The following is a 22594-nucleotide window of genomic DNA, read 5'->3' on the forward strand; positions in this document are numbered from 1 at the left end:
ACGTTTATTGCAGTACCTATTTCCGCCGGGCTGCCTGTCCAACTGGCGGAAGAATGACGGCGGTGTCCACACACAATGGGGACGTTGCGATAGTAACGGCAGCCGGTTCTACCTCCAAGGAAGAGTGGTCGGCGACCCTATTTGCCTAGGAGCACGAAGTTACAGCTCGTGTACGATATCGTCGACACGGTAAGCGTGGATGTCGTTACCGAGGAGGACGGGCGCAAGACAAAGGGACTGAATCGCTGTCGCATTGTGAGGTCGAAGTAATTAAAGCGCAACCGCTCACGTTAGCGAAGGCGCTAATCATAACCTTGAGCTGTTGTGTCAGCTTGGCGATGGCTAGGAAGAGATCACCTGTACAGTCGTGGCCTAGAACCGCCGAGAATGCTTGGACTTCGTCTCGGGACGGTGGTTGGGTAGCAAACCCCACAACCGATGAAGCGAGTCCGGTGTTTCGTGGCAGGAGAGACTCTGCACGACGTAGAACCACGAGGACGCACAGAAAGCTGGAACGTCTTGAAACTCGTTGTGGACTTCGCCATTGCAACATGGAAAGAACCAGACCACGCCGACCCTGCTACTGCTGATGATGACGACATTAAAGTTCTTTGCACATTAACACTCCAGGGGATTGACCAAGAGTCGGGCCGATTTGCAGATGTGCTAAGCGAATTAAAACGTCGCAGTTTCGCGAGAACGGCGATTTACCGATTGCGATAGCAAATTATTAGATAGATGTACGAAGTAATGATGGTAGTTTTATCAGTCGTATAAACTTCTAAACGTTCTCTTATGAACTAAATCAACATTGACAGAATGTGTAAGCGCGACTGAACGAGCACGGAGAAAGAAACGTTCACACATGGACAGTGCATATAATGTGTAAGCGCGGCAGTCCTCGTTTAGTCGTGCTTACAAATTTTATCATGTATTCAAACCAACTAGCCCGCAAACGTATTTTAATTAGAAGGCACGGTGTCACGCGCGCATAGGTAAACATGAACACACCTCGCTGGATGAGCGCGGAAATTCGCTGTCACAATGCTGGAGTGAGGAATCGCGGCAGCAGCAGCGAGCGAATTGACCCTCATGCATCTCACTTCAACGCGAACGAAACGTCGAAAGCACAGCGCATACGATGCTGAGGGCACTACTCGCAGTCTGCAAACGTCGTAGATCGCTTTCAATATAAGGCGCCCACACGGCCGCGCCGTAAGCAGCAGCCGTCAGAGAAGAAAGCGCGTCCCTTTTCTCAACCCCCATGCCTCGGCGCGACAGGAGAGGGCGCGCATCCGGCCCTCCTTCCTGGGTCGCACACGCGAGATTGAGCCGCGCACTGCATGCGGCGCGTGGTGACGATTTTATCGCCTTTGGACTTTACACGGAGCCTCACGGTGACGGCAGAAATACGCCTGGGGTGTCCATATAATTGTTATCGAAATAATATAAAAATACAACTCTCCGAACACGTGCTTCTTCTTTCCACGCGCCCGAGCTCAAGTGCGCCTCGTATTTTTCATGAGATGCATTACAGCATTGTTTTATGACTTGGCTCAGTTTACTAACGGAAGCCGAATCCTGTTTCGTTTCTAATTTCTGAACATGTTTCGCTTGGTGATTTTGAAGGCCTCCCTTTCTCAGGGGTGTTATACTATAGTGCTTACCACCAGCTGCTTATAAATCAGTGATGTCGCCAATAGCACTTTTCACGTTTCAGTTAACGTGGATCACGAAATAACGCACAAAATAAGCCAAAGAATAAGAAACTAGCAGCACCAGCCCAAAGAGCTGGGCGTTTGAGTTTACGCGCCTGTTGATAAGAGTAGCAGTCCAGGATGTGCTGTCTCCTAACGTAAATTTAGCAAAAGAATTTTTTGATGCGGTTATGGCCTCTGTGATTTGGTATTGCGATAGCACTACGACGTTGGTTTCGCTTTCCGGCTCGTCTCTGAAGTACTTCCTTGTTCCTAAAAGCCTCCAGTAGAGCATTATAACGTCGAAATGGTTGAAATACTCGCAAGCTTCCTTGTCTTAGAGGTGTGGAATTGCGCAGGTTACGGCTTGGGTGCCTGATTCTGCCACTCTAGGGGTTTCAGGTCGCGTCAAGCTTCCGTTTTTTGTTCTTTTTTTGAGCGGTAATTACCCAGTACGTACTGCCATCTGACGTAATTGGCAAAAGGTGTTCCAGCGGTGGTTTCACTTCTCGTCTCCTGCCAGATATAAACGCTCAATTGGTTCCCACGACCACAAAGGGCAATTTGAAACGCCATAGAATTTTCGATTTCGATTGGCTCCCTACTCCAGCTAGCAATAACGATCGAAAAGTCGCCGTGTGACTGGGTTGTGTGTATGGTTTTATGACTTGGCGCTGCTCACTCACAAAAGCCGATTCCTATCTCGTTTCTAAATTATAAAGGTGTTTCGCTGGGCCGTTTGGCAGACGTTGTTCTGTCAGATGCCTTAAAGTATCCTGTTTAGGACTAGGTGCTCACAAGTTCGCGACGTTCTCACTAGTTCTTGACATGTTTCAGTTAACGTTCCTATTAGTAAAGAATGTCTGGGAGGTGCCGCTGCATAACGCGAGTTCAAATGCGCCGTCACTGGTCTTGCTTCCCGGCTCAAGCTGTTCTGTTCCCTAGCAACTCTCTGCGTTAGGTCTAGGGGCGGTGGCGTATCCAGGAACTTTTTTTCTGGGATGTCGATCATGTCGACGGTGATGGCACACCATCAGAAGTCACTGCTGTATACCTTAACCTGCCCGGATTTGTTTGCTGTAGACTCATTTGCAACTCGAAACATTCTCTTCTTGTTTTCGGCCTGATTCAAGTAAGAGCTCTGTGGGTATTTCTGCCAATTAACATGGCTGTTATCTGTAAACGGTCATTTTTACACCTCGAGCAGACCCTTTGGTTCCATCTGTGACAAAAGTATTATATTTACTTGATATTTATCTGCTATTTACTCGATACAACCCGGGGCCTCTCGGCGGAACGTTGCTGAAGCTGTCAGCGGTTGCTGGCGCGAGCGAGCTCTCGATTCAGAAGGCGTTCGATGGCGGCGAGCTGGTGGCGGCCCCTGGTGCGCGGTGCGCAGACTGATCGTCCTTTAAGGTCTATACGCCACATCATGAGTTTCTTTAATCATTAATTATTTGAAACACACAGACAAACACGCCAGGTGAAGACTTGGAAGTGTTCATCAGTGTCCGAACATGCAAAGCCTGTCTATAGCGCCAATGTTTTATTTGAAACACTGACGAATACAAGTGATTTTGTCATAGCGCTGGCTCCAGCTTGAGGCTTGCCAGTCCTTTCGATGCAAATCAGCAGGTGCGTTTATTTATATACTCTACAGTTTAATGAACTGTGGTAAGACGTCGGAAGGATCCGCCAATGAAGGTGTACACGAGATATATGTACAAAATGGCGCTGAGAGAAAGGCCAGCCATTTCCCGTGTCGTCCTAATAATTAGCACTTGCGACATCACGTGAAACCGAAGGTGACAACAGTGAACGTTGCGAGTGCTTCTCAGACACCTGCGCCCATTGACGGCCGGAGACTACTGACAATATCTTTCTGCCTGCCATTCTTTCGAGGCTTGCGTATCACGTTGCCGAGAGGAGTGAACTTATAAATCACGCCGCCTTCTTTCGTCGCATCAACAGGAACGCAAGGGTCACCACCTTTTTCTTGCAAGTGTTGCAGTTCCAAAGGTGGCACTTTGAAGTACGGATCGATGACTGTGACATGACCATTCTCCTGTAAGATAAAATAAAATCTATAATGTAACACGGAAACCCTGATGCGTCTTGGTGCGTTCACCTTGCTGATAGCGATGTTAAATGTCTGAGGACAAAGAAACGCAGAAGCAACGCACACGACAGGACAGGACTTGACTGACAGGTGCACACGGCTGCGATGTTGATGGGAAGTACAACCGGGTCACGCGTGACAATGGACGAAAATACAAATACTCGTGCTGAATAACTGTGTCCCAATAAAACCTTGTTCTTCTACTGTGTCGATTCTTTCGTGCGCGAACAAGTTCTACCTGGCCATTACTTGCATGAAACTTATGTTTTTATGCATGTGTCTGCCAGCGCCTCTCCTGTGGTATGCGTTCCCTTTGAGTCTAACGAGGGCAGCATAAAGTTTATCGATTATCGGGAGAATACAAGAAAAAACTGCACACTCCAACAACTGCGGAAATAGACCCTATGTGAAATATTTCCTAGGTTGCTGACTGTCTAGAGATCGCATCGTTCAGGGTTCTGCATAGCGTTGCCAGGGACCCACGTGTTGGTGAAAGGCGTCACACACACCAGCGTGTGTGTGACAACAGCAGCAAGATGACGATAATATAACGGCCTTAGCATGGTGGCTCGTCTTGTTTTGTGCCTCTTTGAAGAAACATTAGAGCCTGCTCCGTTGTGACGTTAGCCGATCCCGAAGGCGGTAGAATGACGTGCAACGCCCAAGTGTAGCGTTAGGTACTACGAGGAAAGGGCTGGAGAATCTGAGTCGATCGAGAAAGAAGTGCAATTAAACACAGCATCTGCAGATGCTGTGTGTTGTGCAGTTAACACAGCAGTTAAACACAGCATCTGCATCTGCAGATGCAAACAGAGCCAGCTGCAGCCACGAGGAAATGATGGGAGAAACTGGCGCTCGCTCGCTCATATAAGCAGCTTGTTGCTACTCGATGTGACGCATGCGAAGGACAGTCTGTGGCCGAATAAAAAAATATGACGTTCGCGCATGTGGCCACGGAAGAAGGAAAGAACAAGGAGGGAGCTTTTGCGCAGCACGATCGAAGCCAAACGAGTTGGCCCAACAACGTGACGGTTACGCCAGAATGCGCAGTAGGTTTTAGGGCTCCCGCAGTGCTCGCAGCTGCCAGCGCAGCGGTTCTAGAGCCACCGCCGAGCAACCGAACAACTGCCCATCGATTAAAAGTCACACGGCACTTTCAGAGGAAGAAGGCGAAGAAAATGGCTTCATGGAGGGTTGGTTGGCCAAGGCTGGTTGCGTAGCGTAATGCATCTATCAAACTTTATTTCCTTTTTACATCGTATGTGGTCTTGGTCGTGTTCTACGATGAGACGTACGCACCAATCGTCCCAAAGAGCTAGCTGCTGTTGGCTCGAAAGAAGCGCGTGTGGTTATGGTTTCACCGTAGGGGCGTATGGCAGTTCGCAGTCGCTTGGTGCTTTGCGACACCATACGCCCGAGCACATGGGGTAGGAGCCTCCCGCACTTACCCGTGCAAGGCTTAGGCGTTTCTGGGGAAAAGTTAATCATGGTGGTTGAGCCGGCGGCCAGTGTTTGCACCAATTAAGGTCTCTCGGCGAAGGCAACATAGCACTTCGGCCCCAGCTTCTTGCATGTGGCGCTTCCAGACTGAGCTGACCGCGGGCAAAAACGGCAGTAACCTCTGCCGGTCCAACTTTTCAAGCTTTTTCTTTCGTTTCATACTATCTATCTATCTTTCCTCTCTTCTCACTTCTGTTTACTTCCCAAATTTTGTGTGGGTAGCCAGGCATAGCGACAGTGTAGAACTGGCGTAGGCTGATCTTGTTGCTCGCAAACCTGCTCCATACACATGCTGGACTAGGTGGTGGGCAGTTGGCGTTGCTGCCGCAGCGGTACTCGTGCGAAATGTACTTGTGCTATGAGTTCTCATACTTCCCTTTTTAAATCGGCCTCTGAAAACAGATCGCACAGGTGAAACTTTCCAGTTATCCTTCCGAAGCACCCTGGAAACATTTCGGGAGTATCAAGTAACCACCAGGGAAGGGCACACACCAATGAGAAAGCGTTCCTCATTCTTGGTTGCGAAATTCTTGGCAGAGAAACTAGGATAGCGGCACAGAGCATCAGGAATGTTGAGCGGGGACCTCTGCGTAACTGAAATGTTCATAAAGAAAGAAGAAAGCAGTTGAACCCTAATAGTTAAAGCCTGGCGTTGTTATGCTGGGGGGGGGGGGGGGTGAAGTGTTGTTCCGTCTCAACTTTGGACAAGTGAGTTCTTTTTTTTTAAATTTTTTTACTGTAGAGGCCTGAAACGGTGCGAGACAGGAACCCACCTACCGCAATGTGCCTGGTGCTAGGCAAAAATTTTTTTCGCATTGAAACAGCGCGTATCTGCAAAATCTTGTAGAACCTTTGTTTTGGCACAAGTAAGAGGGAACAGGAGCAGCGAAGGTGTGACCATCTTGAAACGTTTTTACCTTTTGTAAATGTTGAAGTAGTCCTATCCGCTGCCAGAACTTCAACATCACGGGGGTTGAGAGTCTGGCGGCATTTCTTAGGCCGTCATCGGGTCCACCTGAATGGGGGAAGAATAATCTGATTTCTGGAACGAGTCGCCAGCAGATTAACGAGAAGTTAGAATCATGGTTATAATTTTTTAAAAACCCAATCAGTGATATAAGTTGTTTGATATCACGTGTCAACGTTTAGCATCTCTGAATATTTGTGTAACGCTGGAATTGCGTACATACACTTCCAGCTGATGACAAGCGCTAGTTATGTCCATTCTACCCTTTCTCTCTTAGCGCTGAATACGGTATGTGTGCTATGAAAGAATGCACCAACTAGCCAGATTGTCTGGCGTCCTGTGACAGCTTCGCTGCTGGAACTCAATTTGAACATTATGCTAGTGTCGTCATTCGCATTCGGAATGCCGCGCCGAGCTTTGAACGTCACGCCATTAATGTGCCAGTTACGTGTTGAGACTTTTGAGGCGTAGCTTTGACTCGAACTTCGGGATACGCAGGAGTGAAGCAAAGCTCCCTTGTTTTGTTCCCCCGAACAGACTGTGTTAAATATTATCGCCCTTGAACTGTAAGAATTCCTGAGGTTTTTCTCCAACAATAATTCTGAGATCTATCCAGCTGTTTTATTTTTTATTCCGTCCACCAGAAAAGTTGCATGTGATATAAATATGGTTGAGGAGATGAAGATAGTTTCCTCAAAACTGAAGATTCTCTGCCTGCCATATGCTGGGATTGTTATCTCAGAAAGGGCAGCATTCCACTTTTTCAATCAAATTTAAATATTGCGCGCACACAAATCAGCCATATTGAATAAGCTAATTGAATTCAATATATTATATATTGCTATCAGGCGCTTTAACCTATTTTTTCGGTAATTCTAGCACGTGCGGTAGTGAAGTTTCGGGATGATGCGTGGCGGTAAGCAGAATTGCTAGTTTGGATACCACCGAATTTCGGCATAGTGTAGAATTCTGCAATGGTGGCAGTTCGAGCTCGCCAGGGAGCCCGTAGCAGACCCGTGGGCCAATCAGAGTTGACAAGATGGCGTATTCGACAACATGGAGGAATCTGGCAGTGTGCAGAGTGGTCGGAAGAACGGTGTTCCTTTAGCACAAATGCTAGGGCCGATGCTATAGTTTCCTAGTTATCAGCCCTGAATATGTGCTACGAAATACATTTCAGCGAAAGGCTTCCGCAGCGACGCAATCGCGGCAGCTCACTATTCTTCAAAAAGGATAATTCAGCGGCACATGGATATTTCTCGGGAGGTGTGATTAAGCGGCGCGTCTAGAGATGTCGCCACCTACTCGCACAGGTGCTGCCCGCACCCGCGTCTGCTGCCGTTGTTCTTGTACGCGTCTACGTTAGTGCGCACGCCTCCCCTAAGTTAAATACGCGCAGTATTCGCTTGCCTGCGTATGGGATCTTCATCGGATACCTGTTCGGATATTATAACACGCTGATACGGATTATTGTCAATTGTGAGGAAAGATACGTTGACCGTCCAAAATATTTTGCAAATAGGGGAAAAAAATAAGAGCGGAGGCGCTCAATTGGTAGCGTATAATTGACAGGTCGAAAGTGGGGAGTACCGATCAAGAGACTGAGCACCAATCCGAGCAGCACGGTCGAACAAGCCGACAGCAGGCAGCACCAGTACGATGAGAGCCGATACAGAAGGAACGCCTCCGATCTGCGTGTATTGCAGGTGCGGTCATATAAGTCAACTTAGGTGAAAAAAAGTTACGCGAATTCGTGCAAATAAAGCCCCAAAATATCAGTCCTTTCCTAGAAACAGTTGCTCGTTACTGAGGACGTATTCTGTAGAATTACTAATACCACAAAAAAAAAAAAACATTTTTTTTTTGCGACCTTATCATTCTGCAAGACCTTTCGCAAGACCGAGTTCAACGTACTTCAGACCTTCTAGAATATACAAAAAGAAACCAAATGTTTATTGTTATCTGCGCTATTTATATAGCAATCGACATACCACACATCAGGACCGAGTTCGTATTATTCTCGACCCCCTTACTTGTTAAAACACCATTTTGTAATCCTGTAATCCTCATCCCTCATCACACCTTTAGAGCGCGTTAGCTCAGGACGACCTCTCTGCCTTCTTTCAAATAAGTTCTTTCTCTCTTGTAATCATAAAATGTGTACCATTGTTCAACTTGTATAAAACCGTAGCCCAAAGTTACAGAACATAAGACTACACGGCCACCGTTTCCAGCTCTGACGGCTGTTTCCAGTGAACAGACAAGGCCTCTCACGCTTCCAAGGTGCCGGATGGTTCTTCACGAAGCGTGGAGTTAAAAGGGCAACTTTCGACGCTGTAGATCATCCTGACCGCTTCGATCCGAGATAAGAATCGGCCCGTGGTCTGCCACGTCTGAACAAGAAAAACAGCGAGGGCTGCCATAGCTGTGCCCTGAAAGATACAAAAAAAAAAGCCAATGTCAATATCTCAGCGAGTGCGATAACGCGAACGCGACATTAATGCGACGTGCCAGCGCTCGAATGATGTGCGCCAGCGGTAGCGACATCTTGATGTAACTTGATTAACTAAAGATGTGAAAGTGCTAATTACTCTGAGTAATTCTACTGCGGTCACTTGATTGGGTAACCATGTTTTGTTTTGCTTGAGATGGATGCGTCTCCACGAATTGAAAGGAAAATAATCAGACACCATCTGCGCTGTTTTCACTTGCCCCCTGTTTTGATGGTGAGAAAGTGCTCAATGCTACGTAGCCGTATTATTTGTAGATGATTCGTAGCTTACGAAATTTAGGCTTTGGTGGTCTAGCCCGTTTTCATTATAAGAATCATTGTCACAATGTCCTGCTTATAATTTTCCACCTGAGACGAATTCGGGCCATGTGACAGACTTATGAATGATTGCTTTCTCTGTGTGACATTTTTATTTGTTTTTTGTGTGGCATTATTTTTTGTTTCCGTTGAGTGCTTCGTCACGTGTGTCGCTTGTGCGCCTGCGTCGCATAAACTCTGGAGGCGAACATGACGCCCAAACCACGCGCTGTTTAAATATATAACATTCCTGTGCTCTTATTCAAAGTCCTCGGGTTCTGTCCATTCGTGCTCAAAGTCGCGCTGCCTTTCATAGTGAGCGTACACCAACCTGCCCTACTTTCAGCCTTGTTACCTCTATAATCCAAACTCGACTTTGAATAGGCTTTGTTGTTCATGTCTACTATTTGCGTCGCTATCATCGCCAATTTTTTTGTATATTTTTAAAGATATTTCTCCTTTCACTCCAGTTCTCCTTCCCCAATGCCTAGTAGCTGTTCAGAATTAAGACTCAGTCCGCCCACGTTCTTGTTTTTCTATCTATCTATCTATCTATCTATCTATCTATCTATCTATCTATCTATCTATCTATCTATCTATCTATCTATCTATCTATCTATCTATCTATCTATCTATCTATCTATCTATCTATCTATCTATCTATCTATCTATCTATCTGTCTGTCTGTCTGTCTGTCTGTCTGTCTGTCTGTGTATGTATGTATGTATGTATGTATGTATGTATGTATGTGACGTTATATTATATGACACGGTATATAGCCGACGTCACTTAGTATCTTGTCACAAAATCTAACACTGATGCAAAACCTGTGAGGAAAAAAAGCATGACTGGAGTGATGCTCTAACGGTCGTGCTTACCCTGGCATTTGCCCAAGGAAACAAGAAGGCGAGAATCATGATTCCGGCGAAGGGTCCTGACGCCGCCGAGTAGAGCGAGATGCAGAACTGAAGGGCGGGTACGGTGCATAAAAGCAGAGACAAAAGTTCAGATTTCACATTCGCTCGATTTTTTTGGATGAAGGACAAGGCATGCTAGAAGATCAGAGGAAACATTCCTTCCCGCTGCAGGAAACAATACTTCACTGTTAATTCTTTAACCGCCGTGGAGTTTACGTGGCTGTGGCGCACTGCAGCTCACCGAAGTCAACAGGGTGAGCCCCAGCGGTGACGGCCGCTTTAAAAATAAGAATTGAACGTGTAAACTCGGAAAAGCTAGTTTTACGTCTACAGGCGAAAGGCGTGAAAGGACGGCGGCACCGAAGGAAAAATATATGCCAGAGTGGTACTCCCAACTGTGGTACCGATCACGTAGTGTCCCTCAGAGCAATGAAGTTAGTTGAAAGTGACACACTGGGTCTGCTATTCTGTCTCCGTGTCGTCTGCCAGACTGTTAGAAGACTGTGACCTTCTGCCAGATTGTTAGAATCAGGCTGAAGCGTTCAAATGTGGCGTATGTGACAATTTCCCCCCGCGCTGCTTTCGAAAGCTTCAGTCAATTGGTAAATGCGCTGCTCTTTCTTATCGTACTTCTTTTATCGGGTGTCATTTCGGAATTTAAATGTTCTGTATAGAAGGGAATAAAAGTTGACAGGCCCTCAACTGAATGAAATAATGAATGCACGACAAAAGAATGACTCAATCAATCAATCAATCAATCAATCAATCAATCAATCAATCAATCAATCAATCAATCAATCAATCAATCAATCAATCAATCAATCAATCAATCAATCAATCAATAAATCAATCAATCAATCAAGAAAAAAACAGGAAAACGTCTGCATGTGTGCAACCAACGTTTTTTTGTACCTCATCAAAGAAGTGTAATCCATTGCGTACGTTGTGTCATTCCTGTCCAGCTCGGTGATTGTGTGCCGCGAGCCTAAGCTCGCGTATTTTCGTGTGAGAAGCGTGTTGCTGGTGCACTGCATTGCGTGCTACGCGTTACCTGTTATTGACACTTACCCTTGCGGCAGATCCAGCGTAAGGAACTGCAAGGCCGAGGAGCGTCATCACCGTGCCGCTTGTCGCAGCTGTAAATGTAAGCATCCCAAGTGAGTAAGTGTCGCAAGTATGACCAAAAGAAGGGGTTTACAGGAAGCTTTATTTTAGCACGGGGCCAAACCCGATGCCGCCTTTTCGAATACGTTTAAAACCCAGAAACGCTATTATAAAACAATGCCCTGACCAATTTGAACGAATTTTTTTTTTCATTTTGCGAGAGAAAGTCAAGCATAGTGACTGTTTAATGCGGATTTATATTTAGACCCCGGAATTTTTTTTTGTCGAATTGCTAAAAATTGGTATGCTTAAAAAATAGAAGGGCAAAGTTTGCAAACTCTGCTACAAAAAATAGAAATCGCTGTTCTGGAAACTGTATCTGTTAGATCATCTATAGCTGACAAATTTAGTTTATAAATTTACAGATTACGTGAGCTGGTTACAGTGTTTACGAGTGTTTTGCAGTCGCCTACTCACATAATAATGGTGCCATTTCATGTCATAATAAATTATTTTGTCTGATATTTATGTATTATTAGGTGCGAGAGAGAGAGAGAAAATGATAATGAAAGGTAGGGAGGTTAACCAGGACTGAGCCCGGTTGGCTACCCTACACTGGGGAAAGGGAAAGGGGGACGGAAAGATTAAAAGAAGAGAAAGTCCACTGGAGATATCAGTCGGTCACTCAGTCCGGATCACAGACTGTGACTCAATCCAGTCGCTTTCAAATATCGCAGCAGCGCTTTTGTGGCCTTATTATTAGGTGCTGTTTACAGAGTTGTAATAGCGATAGTCTTGTTTTTTGAAATCTTGCTGTTCTCAACGATATTTAATTAAAAAAATTGGCGGCCTAAATAAACATTTCGCTTCGAACAGTCGCCAGATGTTAACTTTTCTTTCTAAATGCAAGATACATTACCAAGTTTGGTGCAGTGGTTGCGGAGAAAAACGAGTGCTCCGTCCCCATGTATACAGATGGGAGCCTTCTAGCTAAAGCTTCCACTTAAAGGGACACTAAAGTCAAACATTAGGACGAGCTAAAGTGATAGATTAATGCTGGAGAACTTACAGCGCGTGAATATTATCGCGAACAGCGCTTTAGTAATCGAGAAATTAAGGTAAACGCTGGACACGCTGTTCGGTCTGACAAGCGAACACTGTAAGTCTTAAAATTCGTATGTTGAACCTTGTTCTAAAACGATTTTTTTTTTCGTTGGTAAACTTGGCTACCGTAAAGGCCCTGTGTACCTCAACCTCAGTGCTGAAGATCTTGTCGTTGACGCGCGAAACACGCTTGGCACCCGACACGGTGGCTTTGAGGCTATGGTGTTGCGCTGCCAAGCACGAGGTCGCGGGATCGAACCCCGGCCGCGGAGGCCGCATTTCGATCCATGGGAGCGAAAGGCAAGAACACCTCCCGTGTATTGCGGGCGCGCTAAAAATCGGCCACTGGTCACAATTAATCCGGAGTCCTCCAGTATGGCGTGACTCGTCATCAAATTGCGGTTTTGGAACGTAAAACGCCAGTATTCAATTCAAACACACTTAGCGTTTGTGAACGCGTCTTCGTTTCCATTTTACTCGATGCCGTAAGTGAGAGGCAGAGCAGGCGCTCGCTCTTCTATTTATTTCGCGTCGGGAAGTTTCTTGAAACCGCACAGAAGCCAGTATACATTGCTGTATATATACTGCCGTAGTAAGGAACACTTATACTCGCGCACGCTCAAGCGCTAGGAATGTAGGCGTGCGTATTAGTTCATGCAGTAAAGATCAAGGGAACTTATACCATAGCTGCACACAGCGCCATCTGGACAATGTTGTCGAGTTGTTGCCCTTCTCGCTTATTGTATGATTGTATGTATTGTATGTATAGTATGATCACATCGTCTGTCCGTTAAAAGAGCTTTCGGGTCTCAACATTACCAGGGTCCTGATATTATGTTGCAGTGGCGTATCGGGGTGCCTTTGGGAACACGTTTGCTACGACAAACAATATGAAACATAGAGCCTAGAAGCGTATTGAATGTATTAGGTTAAAAGGAATACTGTCGCACTAAAGATATTTATCAGTGCTGCAGCACTGTCCAACTCTCACAAGTCTTGAAGAAATATTTCAACAACCTTTCCCTTGATATGCCAAGCGATTATGGAGGTAAGGTATGGTATTGGTAGTCCTCTGGTGCAGCTTCAATGGGTTAAGCACGCAAACAATAAGAGTGTCCCTTCGTAGAGATATTCTTGGTTGTGTCCTAAGAATTGGTCTCACATAGAGCTGAACACGTGAAGATGTATGTGCAGTCGTGTCGCGGATGTGAACGAAATGAAGTCATATTGAGACAACCAACCCAACAAAACACATTGCCGAGACATTGAGGGGCACCTTTCGAAATTACCCACTTAGACTTCGCCGAGTTCGGTAATAAGTCACTAGGTGTGAAGAAAACGCAAGCGTTCAGTGTGTGCGTGTACGAGTGCCCAAGGATGATAGCAGCGAAGCCAGAAAAAGAGGATGCCAACAGCGTGACCCTCATTGCTCAATCGTAAAATGTTTGACAACGTGAAAGTTTTGGCATCGAATAATGGTCCACCTGGAGAAGTATGGGAGAGGCCTTTGCCCTGCAGTGGGCATAACCAGGCTGCTGCTGATGATGATGAATGGTCCACCATTTCGAAGCCATAATGGGCAGGAATGGGCAGAACAACGTGAGGTAACACTTAGATCCACCGCCCCGTACCATCGAGCAGGTAATGGATTGGCGGGTCAAACAATTCAGTTCGTCAGCATGTGTGCCCAAATTTCCTGAGAGGATGGAAGTGCTCCCTTGAAGCAGCGGTATCTCATCATAACCGTGCACACACGTCTGGTCTAGGATGTGCTACACCTTTTTTTTTTTTGCAACTGGTAAACAAATTTATGTTCCCTCTGATGTATCCTTGGGAGTCGACAAGATGACACAGCTTACAGAAAGAAGAATCTTACATATAGATTTTATAATGTTGTTTTCGCTATGCGACATTATAAGGTGACTACGTCTGTTTCTTTTATTTTCGTTTCAATAAAAAGAAAGGACAGAAGACAGTCAAGCCAACTACGGCGAAAGAATAAATGAAACTTTGATAAGAAGCCAAACACAACGTTACTATCGCTGGAGGTTGGAGACTAGGTTCCGGTGCGAAAACGACTATCAAACACTGGCTTTGTCTACAAAGGAACGTATCGAGCCGTGAAAACCGCAAGTCGGCAATGTAACTTAAAACTGTCTCGTATGTCGGCGCGAACGAAAAGGAAGAATCGGATTCCGTAGCGAATGTGTATAAATACCATCCAAGGAGGGATGAAGGAAAATACTTGGAGCACGCTTAAGCTTCGCCTTTGAGGTCGGAATACGATAGCATTCAAAGATCCTTCACTGCGTCTCACACTTTTCGACAACTGCAGCAAACCGTAGTGTTTACGAAACGCTGGCGGCGAATGCTCTGCACGAAGGCGTGCTTTTAGAAACGCGGCCTCTTGCATGGACCGATCCCGGAGGTAGCGCCGCACCCCCTCCCCCCCACCCCCCCCTCCACACACACAGCCGTGCCAAAATAATATATACATCATTTTCGGGTTTATGTTGTTATTTGGCACTTCTAATATTCCAATCTAAGAAGATTTACCATAAAAGGCATGCGCTGTCGGTGCTTTCGTTCCTGAAATTTGTTTGTGGGCTGCAATTCTAAGAATTCCGAGGAATAACTTTGTCAAGAATGTAAGACAAGGTGTGAGCAACTTCAGTGATAGAATCGTGTGGCAACGTAACCCGCATATACTGCATGCCATATAACAAGGTGTGGCGTGTACATATACCTAAATATATATATGGAACGTTTCGCTTATGAACGAGTCCACCGACGCCAACACCGGATTTTCTGCGACACGGGACTCTTAACGCTCTCATGTTAAATAGGTGGGAGACTGAAGCGCGCCGAAAGAGACAAAGAAGTCGGGGAACGTCGGCGGGAGCAAGGAGCTAGAAGAATAAATAAGCTATAAATGGTGTCATGACACTTGTCAGATCTATTTCATGTATATTCTTACTCATACTAGGTTAAAAGAAATACTGCCGAACTGAACATATTTACCATTGCTGCAGCACTGCCCAACACTCACAAGTTTTCAAGAAATATTTTAACAACCTTCCCCTAGATACCCCAAGCTACTATGGAGGTAATGTATTGTATAGTTGGTCCTTTGGCACGCCTTCACCGGATTTAGCACGCAGACAATGAGAACATTGCTTCGATGATTGTGTCCTTAGAAATGGTTGATCAGTTGTTTCTCACAGTTCATATACGATCCGTTTCGTTCACGTTTCACGGTCCGACGCAGTGAAGAGACTCGCTTTGATTCGGAATTTTCCATGAGTCATAGCACGTCCCCCAGAGAACTGAGCGACCCGCAGTCAACTTGGAAGCAGAAAAATATCAGTTTTGCCACAAAGGCGAAGCAATGCATGCGATGGCAACACGTCAGAATAATACACGAAGTGTAAGACACGTAGCTGTAATGGCAATATGAATTGAAGCAAGCATAAGGTGACTATAAGTAAAAACGAGCAGTTGTGCTAGGGGTCCTCTGTTTAGAACCTTCAACTGGAGAATTTCATTTATGTTGATTAATTAAAGCCAGCGTCTTTCTCAGCGACATTACCACGGCTTTTTCGTACCGGATATGTGTCAAACCTCTTTCCTCGGCCGATCCCGAAGGTAGCCCGAAGGCACAACCGCGCCAATAACATTACATCATTTGTAGGCTTGAGCTCTGTTATTGTTTCGAACTTTTAATATTTTCTGAGAAAATTCAAGATGAAAGGCATGCGTTGTCGGTGTTTTGTTTCATAACATTTGTTTGTGGGCTGGCATTCTCAACATACTGCGGAGTAATTTTGTCAAGAATGCAAGACCTGGTATGAACAACTGTAGTGACAGAATGGTGTGGCAATACACAACCCGCATATACCGCCCGTCATATGGCATGGCGTGACACATAGCATTCAAGAATACATATACCTAAACATATACGGAACATCGCGGCCACGCCGACGGCAATAATTTGCTTGCAGTGTCCATGTGATTGTTATCGGAACAAAAACGTAAAGACAAGTGAACGTGTCATCACGCTTCTCTCAGCACACTCAGCGCTGTGCCTTCCCCTGCTGGCATGAACGCTGTGCTCGTGCTCCCTATCATTCCTGTTGAGCAGCTGTGTGCCAACACAACAGAAAATGTGTTTCATGGCAAAATTTTCATTGCTTGCAATGAAAGCGACCTAACGAGCTTTCCTCCTACAGACCGATCGCCTCCTACAGACCAATCGTTGCGTCGGCAAAGTAATGGAAAAAATGGTCTTGTCAAGGATGGAATGATTCCCAGAGAGCAATAGTTGCTTTCCTGATTCAATGCATGGATTCAGACGAGGTCGTTCTTCCATTGTTGGTGCTGTCGACTTGGTCTCCACTGATGAACAGGAAAGAAGTCGCCTTCGGTTAGTTGGAGCTGTTCTTCTGGATATTAAAGGTGCATACGACAATGTACTCTGTTATGCAATCCGTGATGCACTAGAAGACTTAGGCGTCGAGGGCCGGCTATGGATGGATTGTTAGCTACCCCAGTGGCCGCACCGTGTATATGCCGACAAGTGATGGCGACACCGGCCAGTACAATGTCCATCGAGGTGTTCCACAAGTGGCAGTTATCAGTCCAACTATTTTCAATGTTACATTGATTGGCCTTGCACCTGAACTTCTTAACTCGGTGAAGATTAGCCCATATGTCAACGACATATGCAAATGGAAATCTGGAGCCACCCGTCCCCAAATGCGTTGGTACTGCGTCACTTGAGGCAGAGTGCAAAAAATCCGGAGCACAACAGAGACAACAGTGTCTTCATTCCCTTCTGTTGTCCTCGTGCTTTCTTGCGCTTTGCCTCAAGTGATACCCTTATGTTTATGTGCGCTGAACATCGGGTACCCATGTGTGGCAATTCGTTCATGTGTTATTGTGTTTATACTCTCTCTTTGCCAAACTAGGAACGTTGTGCAGGGCGTGGCACATAGATTGAAACATTGGTTTAGTCTAACGCGAGTCATGTGTATCGCGCATCTGGTGGTGTTGTGCTCTCCTGGTGGTATATCACAGTGCCATCGTCGTGCCTCGGGAAATTCGTGTAGTCGTTAGGCAAAATAAAAGTTTTTTTTTGCTTTAACTACTGCAACAGGCTTCGATGTTTATTGGGCAACGAGGGAAAGCAAGCGCTAACTTACCGAGGCCAGCTACCACGAAAGGAGTCGTTTTTTCCGAGATGCGTATGCTTGGTGAAACAATGTCCACAAATAGAACGGCGGCGTGGGAGTTGACAATGGACGATATCGTGCTGAAACGTGGAGAGAAACATGGGTAATAAAAGTTAGTGGGCAGTAGAATAAAAGAAAAACTACTACTGTCTTCATCCTACCGCTGTACGACTGGTATTGGCAGAGCCAGTGGATGCTATAGCAATTACTATGTACGACGCTATGCATTGATGGACAACATTATGGAACTATATACAATGCTGTATAAATATATCAGACGTGTTCGAATGGCGAACATTTTCAATCGAAACAAGTGCGGATATCCTAGAAAGAGGACTTTTGAATATCGGATGGAATACCGAATCGAATACTGAATATATCCAATTTCTATACGATGTGTACCATAAAGGTTGCATTTGTAGTCAGAGGAGGGTAAAAATAGAGGGCTTTATTACGTTATGGGGTACATGTAATGTCGCAAACGATTGAATCTCAGATTGAGAAGCTCTCAAAGGAAAAATAACTGAAAGTTAATCATTTACTGTACGCTAGTGACAGTGACAGTAATAAAGCGATGGAAAACAGCAGGTCACGTCGTAGAGACGGCGTTTGTCTAAGCAGCAAAGCGGAAGAAAACATCAGCGCACATCATTTTAATAATTTATCTTTGATGAAGTAAGCAAAATAATTGTTTTTCTTGAATTTAGACAACAAGCACGCCGAAGAACAAAGGCGAGGCAGGCTTATTTAGTGACTCGAAGCTACTGTGCGGAGGCGATCGCCTACAAGCGTTCGTCTCTCGAACTGGTGTGTCTACTCAACCACCACCAATCAGCTGTGGTGTCAGTTAAAACAGACTTCGCTTTCATCGTTCCTCCTCCCTACAGACTGCAACAACGGTTGTTATCACAAGTGGTATCCGTACAGATCCGGGCGTTCGACAATTCCGAATGATGGATTCTCGAATAGAGTACAAATTGAATAGCGCGAACTATTCGATCATTATTAGAATTTCGCACATTGATACATCGCTAAAGTAGATGTTTACATTGCTAAGCATCTGCCATGCAAAGACACGCAGCGGTACACTTCACAGTGGTACTCGTTGAAGTTGGGGGAGCAACAACCCTGTTTCCATTCTTTTCCGCTGCCTTTCTCATGTCTCCTACACACACGAAAGCAGAGCGCGATGCTGACACCTAGCGCCCCCTGAACAAAACGAGTCCAAACCGCGACTCGCCGCTGCGGCTTTTAAGGGCACCGATGCAAGGTGCGTGGCGTCATGCTGGAGTCACTGCAATACCAAGCCAACCATTTTCTGATTTTTGTTTCTTAATTACGCTAGGCTGCTCTTGAAATAGACAAAAAAATTTTGCGATGCTTTAGTAGAGCGGGTATCGAAATTTTACGGCTTATTTCTAGGTTTTATATTGTCCTCAAGCAGAAGGAAACTTTTCCCTGTGAGTTACGTCGGTTAATCGCCGGCGTCAGTGAGATTCCTTGTGCATACCGACTCGCATCCCGATTCTCTGATGAACTTCATCTGTATTGGCTCCGATAATAAAACAAGAAAATCTGGTCCAGTAACGGCTAATGTTCTCTTTGGTTGCCATTCGATTTCAAATGAAAGTACAAAGGTTAGCGGAGGGTAGATGTAATGCACGATACATCTATCGTTGAGTGATCTAATTGTTTCACTATGAGGCGAGGAAACAATGTTGAAAAGGAAAACGACTTCGCGATGGTCTCTTCCCTTAATTTCACGAAAGATAAAAGTGCGTCGCTTACTTGATCTTTCATCAGGTCTCAACAGTATACGCCCTCAAATGTTGAAGCTACGTCAACAAGAAAAATGCTTTTTCACCTAATATTTTAATTTCATGCTTTGTTCGAGCACTGACACATAGTTGATGGGATGTGTATTCGAACGAATACGCGTAATTACTCCTTCATAATAATGCACCTGTAATGAATAGAAACAACAGTTCTCGTTTTCATCGCAGCCATTTCTGGCGCTCCTGTCTTCAACACTACACTGTTCACCATGTCGTCTGTTAATGATACACTGCTGTTTTTGTTTGCGCGTTTCATTTAGGAACTGACCCGGCGCTGTGGCGCCTTCGGATGCCTGAAATCTGATAACTAAACTAACCAATGGCTAACCGGTTGATTTGCTCACCGGCGGACACTAAGAGTAAAAGAAAGACAGCTAATTTTGATTACCCTCTTTAACGTGTATTTTGCTGGTCGCTATGCACAAGGACGCCACAAAATATTTGCGGAACTTGTGGACCTCTATCCTCAAGAGGAAACGAGAAGTGGTCAGCGCTTGTCTTTCGGTCACGAAACAGAGCGAGGCTGGAAGTAATTTGTCAGGTGTATTTCCAACATGCGCTTGTTGCTACACTCTGACAGATGCAGCAAATTAGTAGATGAACGTAAATTACGACGCGTGTAATTACCTTATAGACGCGCTCACGACTCCAGCCAGGAACAAGCCCCGCACACCTGCAATGGCACTGACGCTTGTGTTTATGTAGTACGGCACGATCTGAAACGAGGAGGGCACAATTATGTTACTGTGCAGAAGTGATATGGATGTGCACGTGTCTTTCACGTGCAGGCCTATTTCTCGCAGTTAGGCCATGAAAAAAAAATGACGGTAAAGTGATCCTTAGGAGATGATTGGTGACGTTAATGCGATTACCAATCTTTCTTATAATAGGTGTGTAATTCATTATGGTACGCTTTACCCCGTGCCATCCATGAAGCGCGATACCTCGTGGGCACATCAGCAGGCACACGAACTGCCGATCTCGCTGCCAACCACAGTGCTGAATGATACCGTGGCACAGCATACTTCTTTGTCACCTTGTGGTACGTTCTCACGTACCCGTTGTGGCACCTTGACACATCGATTCTGCGGGAGTGGCCAGGAATGGGCGCATACCAGTATGCCATACGCAGCGGTGAAGACGAAGCTGTCTGTTCAGGCACATACCTACTGGCACATACTTCGTAGCACGTGCCCAGTGACCCAAATTGTCTATAGGCCAGACAGCAGCGAACCGGAAGATGTCCATTCGGGCACATACTCAGGGGAGTGCGTTGTCTGCTAGTTAAGACAGCAGCCAGCACATACTTTGTGGACCAAGCTAGTAGACAACGTGGGTCAGTGGGCATGTGAAACTTAGCGAAGTTGCTTAAGAATGCTAACCGCATCAAAAGCCACATCGCAGGCTTACGCGGTGGGTCGAGGTGGGAGGTGGCTGGGCCTTTACAATCCTCGCGCTGCGGCCAGTCATTGCTGTGGATGAACGGGGCAAGTTCACCGATGGTAGCGCGCAACAGTGCCTAGTAAAATTTTAAAGCGAAGTTTTTGATCTCTTTTTTTCCGGGGTTTGACATTCATCGTCGTTATCTCGCCGGATATATTTGTCGTACAGACAGCTTAGACTACTGTGCATGTGCTGGGTGCCTACCTTGCCGAGTATACAACTTGAAATCACTGAAGGTGTGCCAGAATAAGTAACCTGCTGCCGTCTGCTGTCTGGTTTAGTAGACAACTTGGGTCACTGAGTATGTGTCCCAACAGACAACGTAAACGCATGAGGTATGTGCCACCAGGTATGTTCCCATTCTTTGCCGATCCCCCAGAATGAATGTGACACTGTTGCGCAAGGGTTATGGTGCCCTAAGCATACTTAGGTATATGTGGTACCACAAGTATATAGGTACCACATCTAGGTATATAGCTACCACGTATATATACCTAAATATGTGGTTCATCCCTGCCCATACACCTTAAATCCGCATTTTTGTCTTGAAATTCTACCCTCAGTGGCTTTTGGATCTAGGAACAACCGGAACGTCTGTAGAAGGCCGTTGTAATAAAGGCGAGGCACCAGCCGTTGCGGCGGTGCAGTTGGCTTCACATCATCTTTTTTTTTTTAACTGTACCAAGACTTCGTCCATGAGTATCCTGATGGCTCCGTTACAACAAAGTTCAGCCGCAGTACTTATCATTCCATAGTTGAATAAAAATATGCGTATCGTTTGCACTCGGCTTCGTCAAAATGTCACAGACGCCAAGAAATTGGTTCGCCATGACTGATTCCTTGGTGGCTCTTACCACACCTGAACAAATGGGCGCGCGTGTAACCTACGCTCTACTGAAAGAACTAGCTACTGCGTTAGAAGAACATGTGGTATTCCAGAGGCTTCGAAGTCACTGCGGAATCAGAGAAATGGCGGATGCGTTGGTAAAAGCAGCTCCTGGAAATTTGGAAACGCGTCTTAATGGCATATCTCAGTCCTACACCCTGCGCATCTTACGATGCCTCGAGCGAGATATGTATGCGCCGAACTGTATCACATAGAGCACAAATTAATAATGATACCCATGACCTCTATCGTGAGTACCAGCTAATACCCCTGTCACACGGACGCGGCTAAAGTCCTTTTAACTAACTTCAACCAAGGACGTCTTTATCTTGAGGCAGATGCGCTCCGTGTCACACGGCAGTCCTTTAGCAAAGAAAGCTTAAGGAAGTTCCTAGCGAAAGGAGATGGAAGATCCCCCTTGCAGACTGAAGGGAGTACTCTTGTTGCCAGCGTGCTTGAATTTCGAGTCAGGAAATCACCCTAATTTTTAATAATTTCACTTTTACCAGCAATTATAACTGTTTTTATTGCATACAATATAGTATTTGAACACTGACAAAGATATTTCAGTTGAGCAGCTACATTCGACTGTCGAACCGGGCGTTCTCGGAGTGGCTGCTTCGTTTGCCCTGACTGCGACATTTCTTTTTGGTCAACGCGATCGCACGTCTCACGCATGCGGAATTTTGTATTTTGTAAGAAAAGACAAGTAACCAAAACTTTTTAGCAATATATAACGTCTTTCTTTCATGACTGCGTACGAGGTGAGCAGCGCCTAATGGGCCCCCAGCGGCAGCTTTCAAAAGCTCGCTTAAAGGCCGTGTGACACGGAGCTAACTCCTTTGAGGTGAAACTCCCTTGCGGTCCTTTAAAGGAAAGAAGTTTGAAGGAGATCCGAGTTGCCCGTGTGACACGGGTATAAGACCCTCAGCTTCCACGACGTTATCGACATCCTCTTATACCGTCTCCGCCTCCTGCTTGC

At 45.8% G+C, this 22594-nt stretch overlaps 1 protein-coding gene across 1 annotated transcript in view; it reads right to left on the bottom strand.

The window, feature by feature from the left end:
- Positions 1-3265: 3265 nt before the first annotated feature.
- LOC142559220 (sodium-coupled monocarboxylate transporter 2-like) overlaps positions 3266-22594 on the bottom strand; it is a 43482-nt gene continuing 24153 nt past the window's right edge. Inside the window, exons 9-16 of the mRNA XM_075670847.1 lie at positions 19911-19999; positions 17419-17528; positions 11078-11145; positions 9971-10057; positions 8558-8715; positions 7874-7974; positions 6234-6331; positions 3266-3762 (exon numbers count right to left, since the gene is read on the bottom strand). Coding sequence (XP_075526962.1) covers positions 3532-3762; positions 6234-6331; positions 7874-7974; positions 8558-8715; positions 9971-10057; positions 11078-11145; positions 17419-17528; positions 19911-19999 — 942 coding nt within the window. The 3' untranslated portion in view covers positions 3266-3531. The remainder of the gene's footprint in view (positions 3763-6233; positions 6332-7873; positions 7975-8557; positions 8716-9970; positions 10058-11077; positions 11146-17418; positions 17529-19910; positions 20000-22594) is intronic.

Source organism: Dermacentor variabilis, chromosome 10, assembly GCF_050947875.1.
Source record: "Dermacentor variabilis isolate Ectoservices chromosome 10, ASM5094787v1, whole genome shotgun sequence".
Classification (NCBI taxonomy): Eukaryota; Metazoa; Arthropoda; class Arachnida; order Ixodida; family Ixodidae; genus Dermacentor; species Dermacentor variabilis.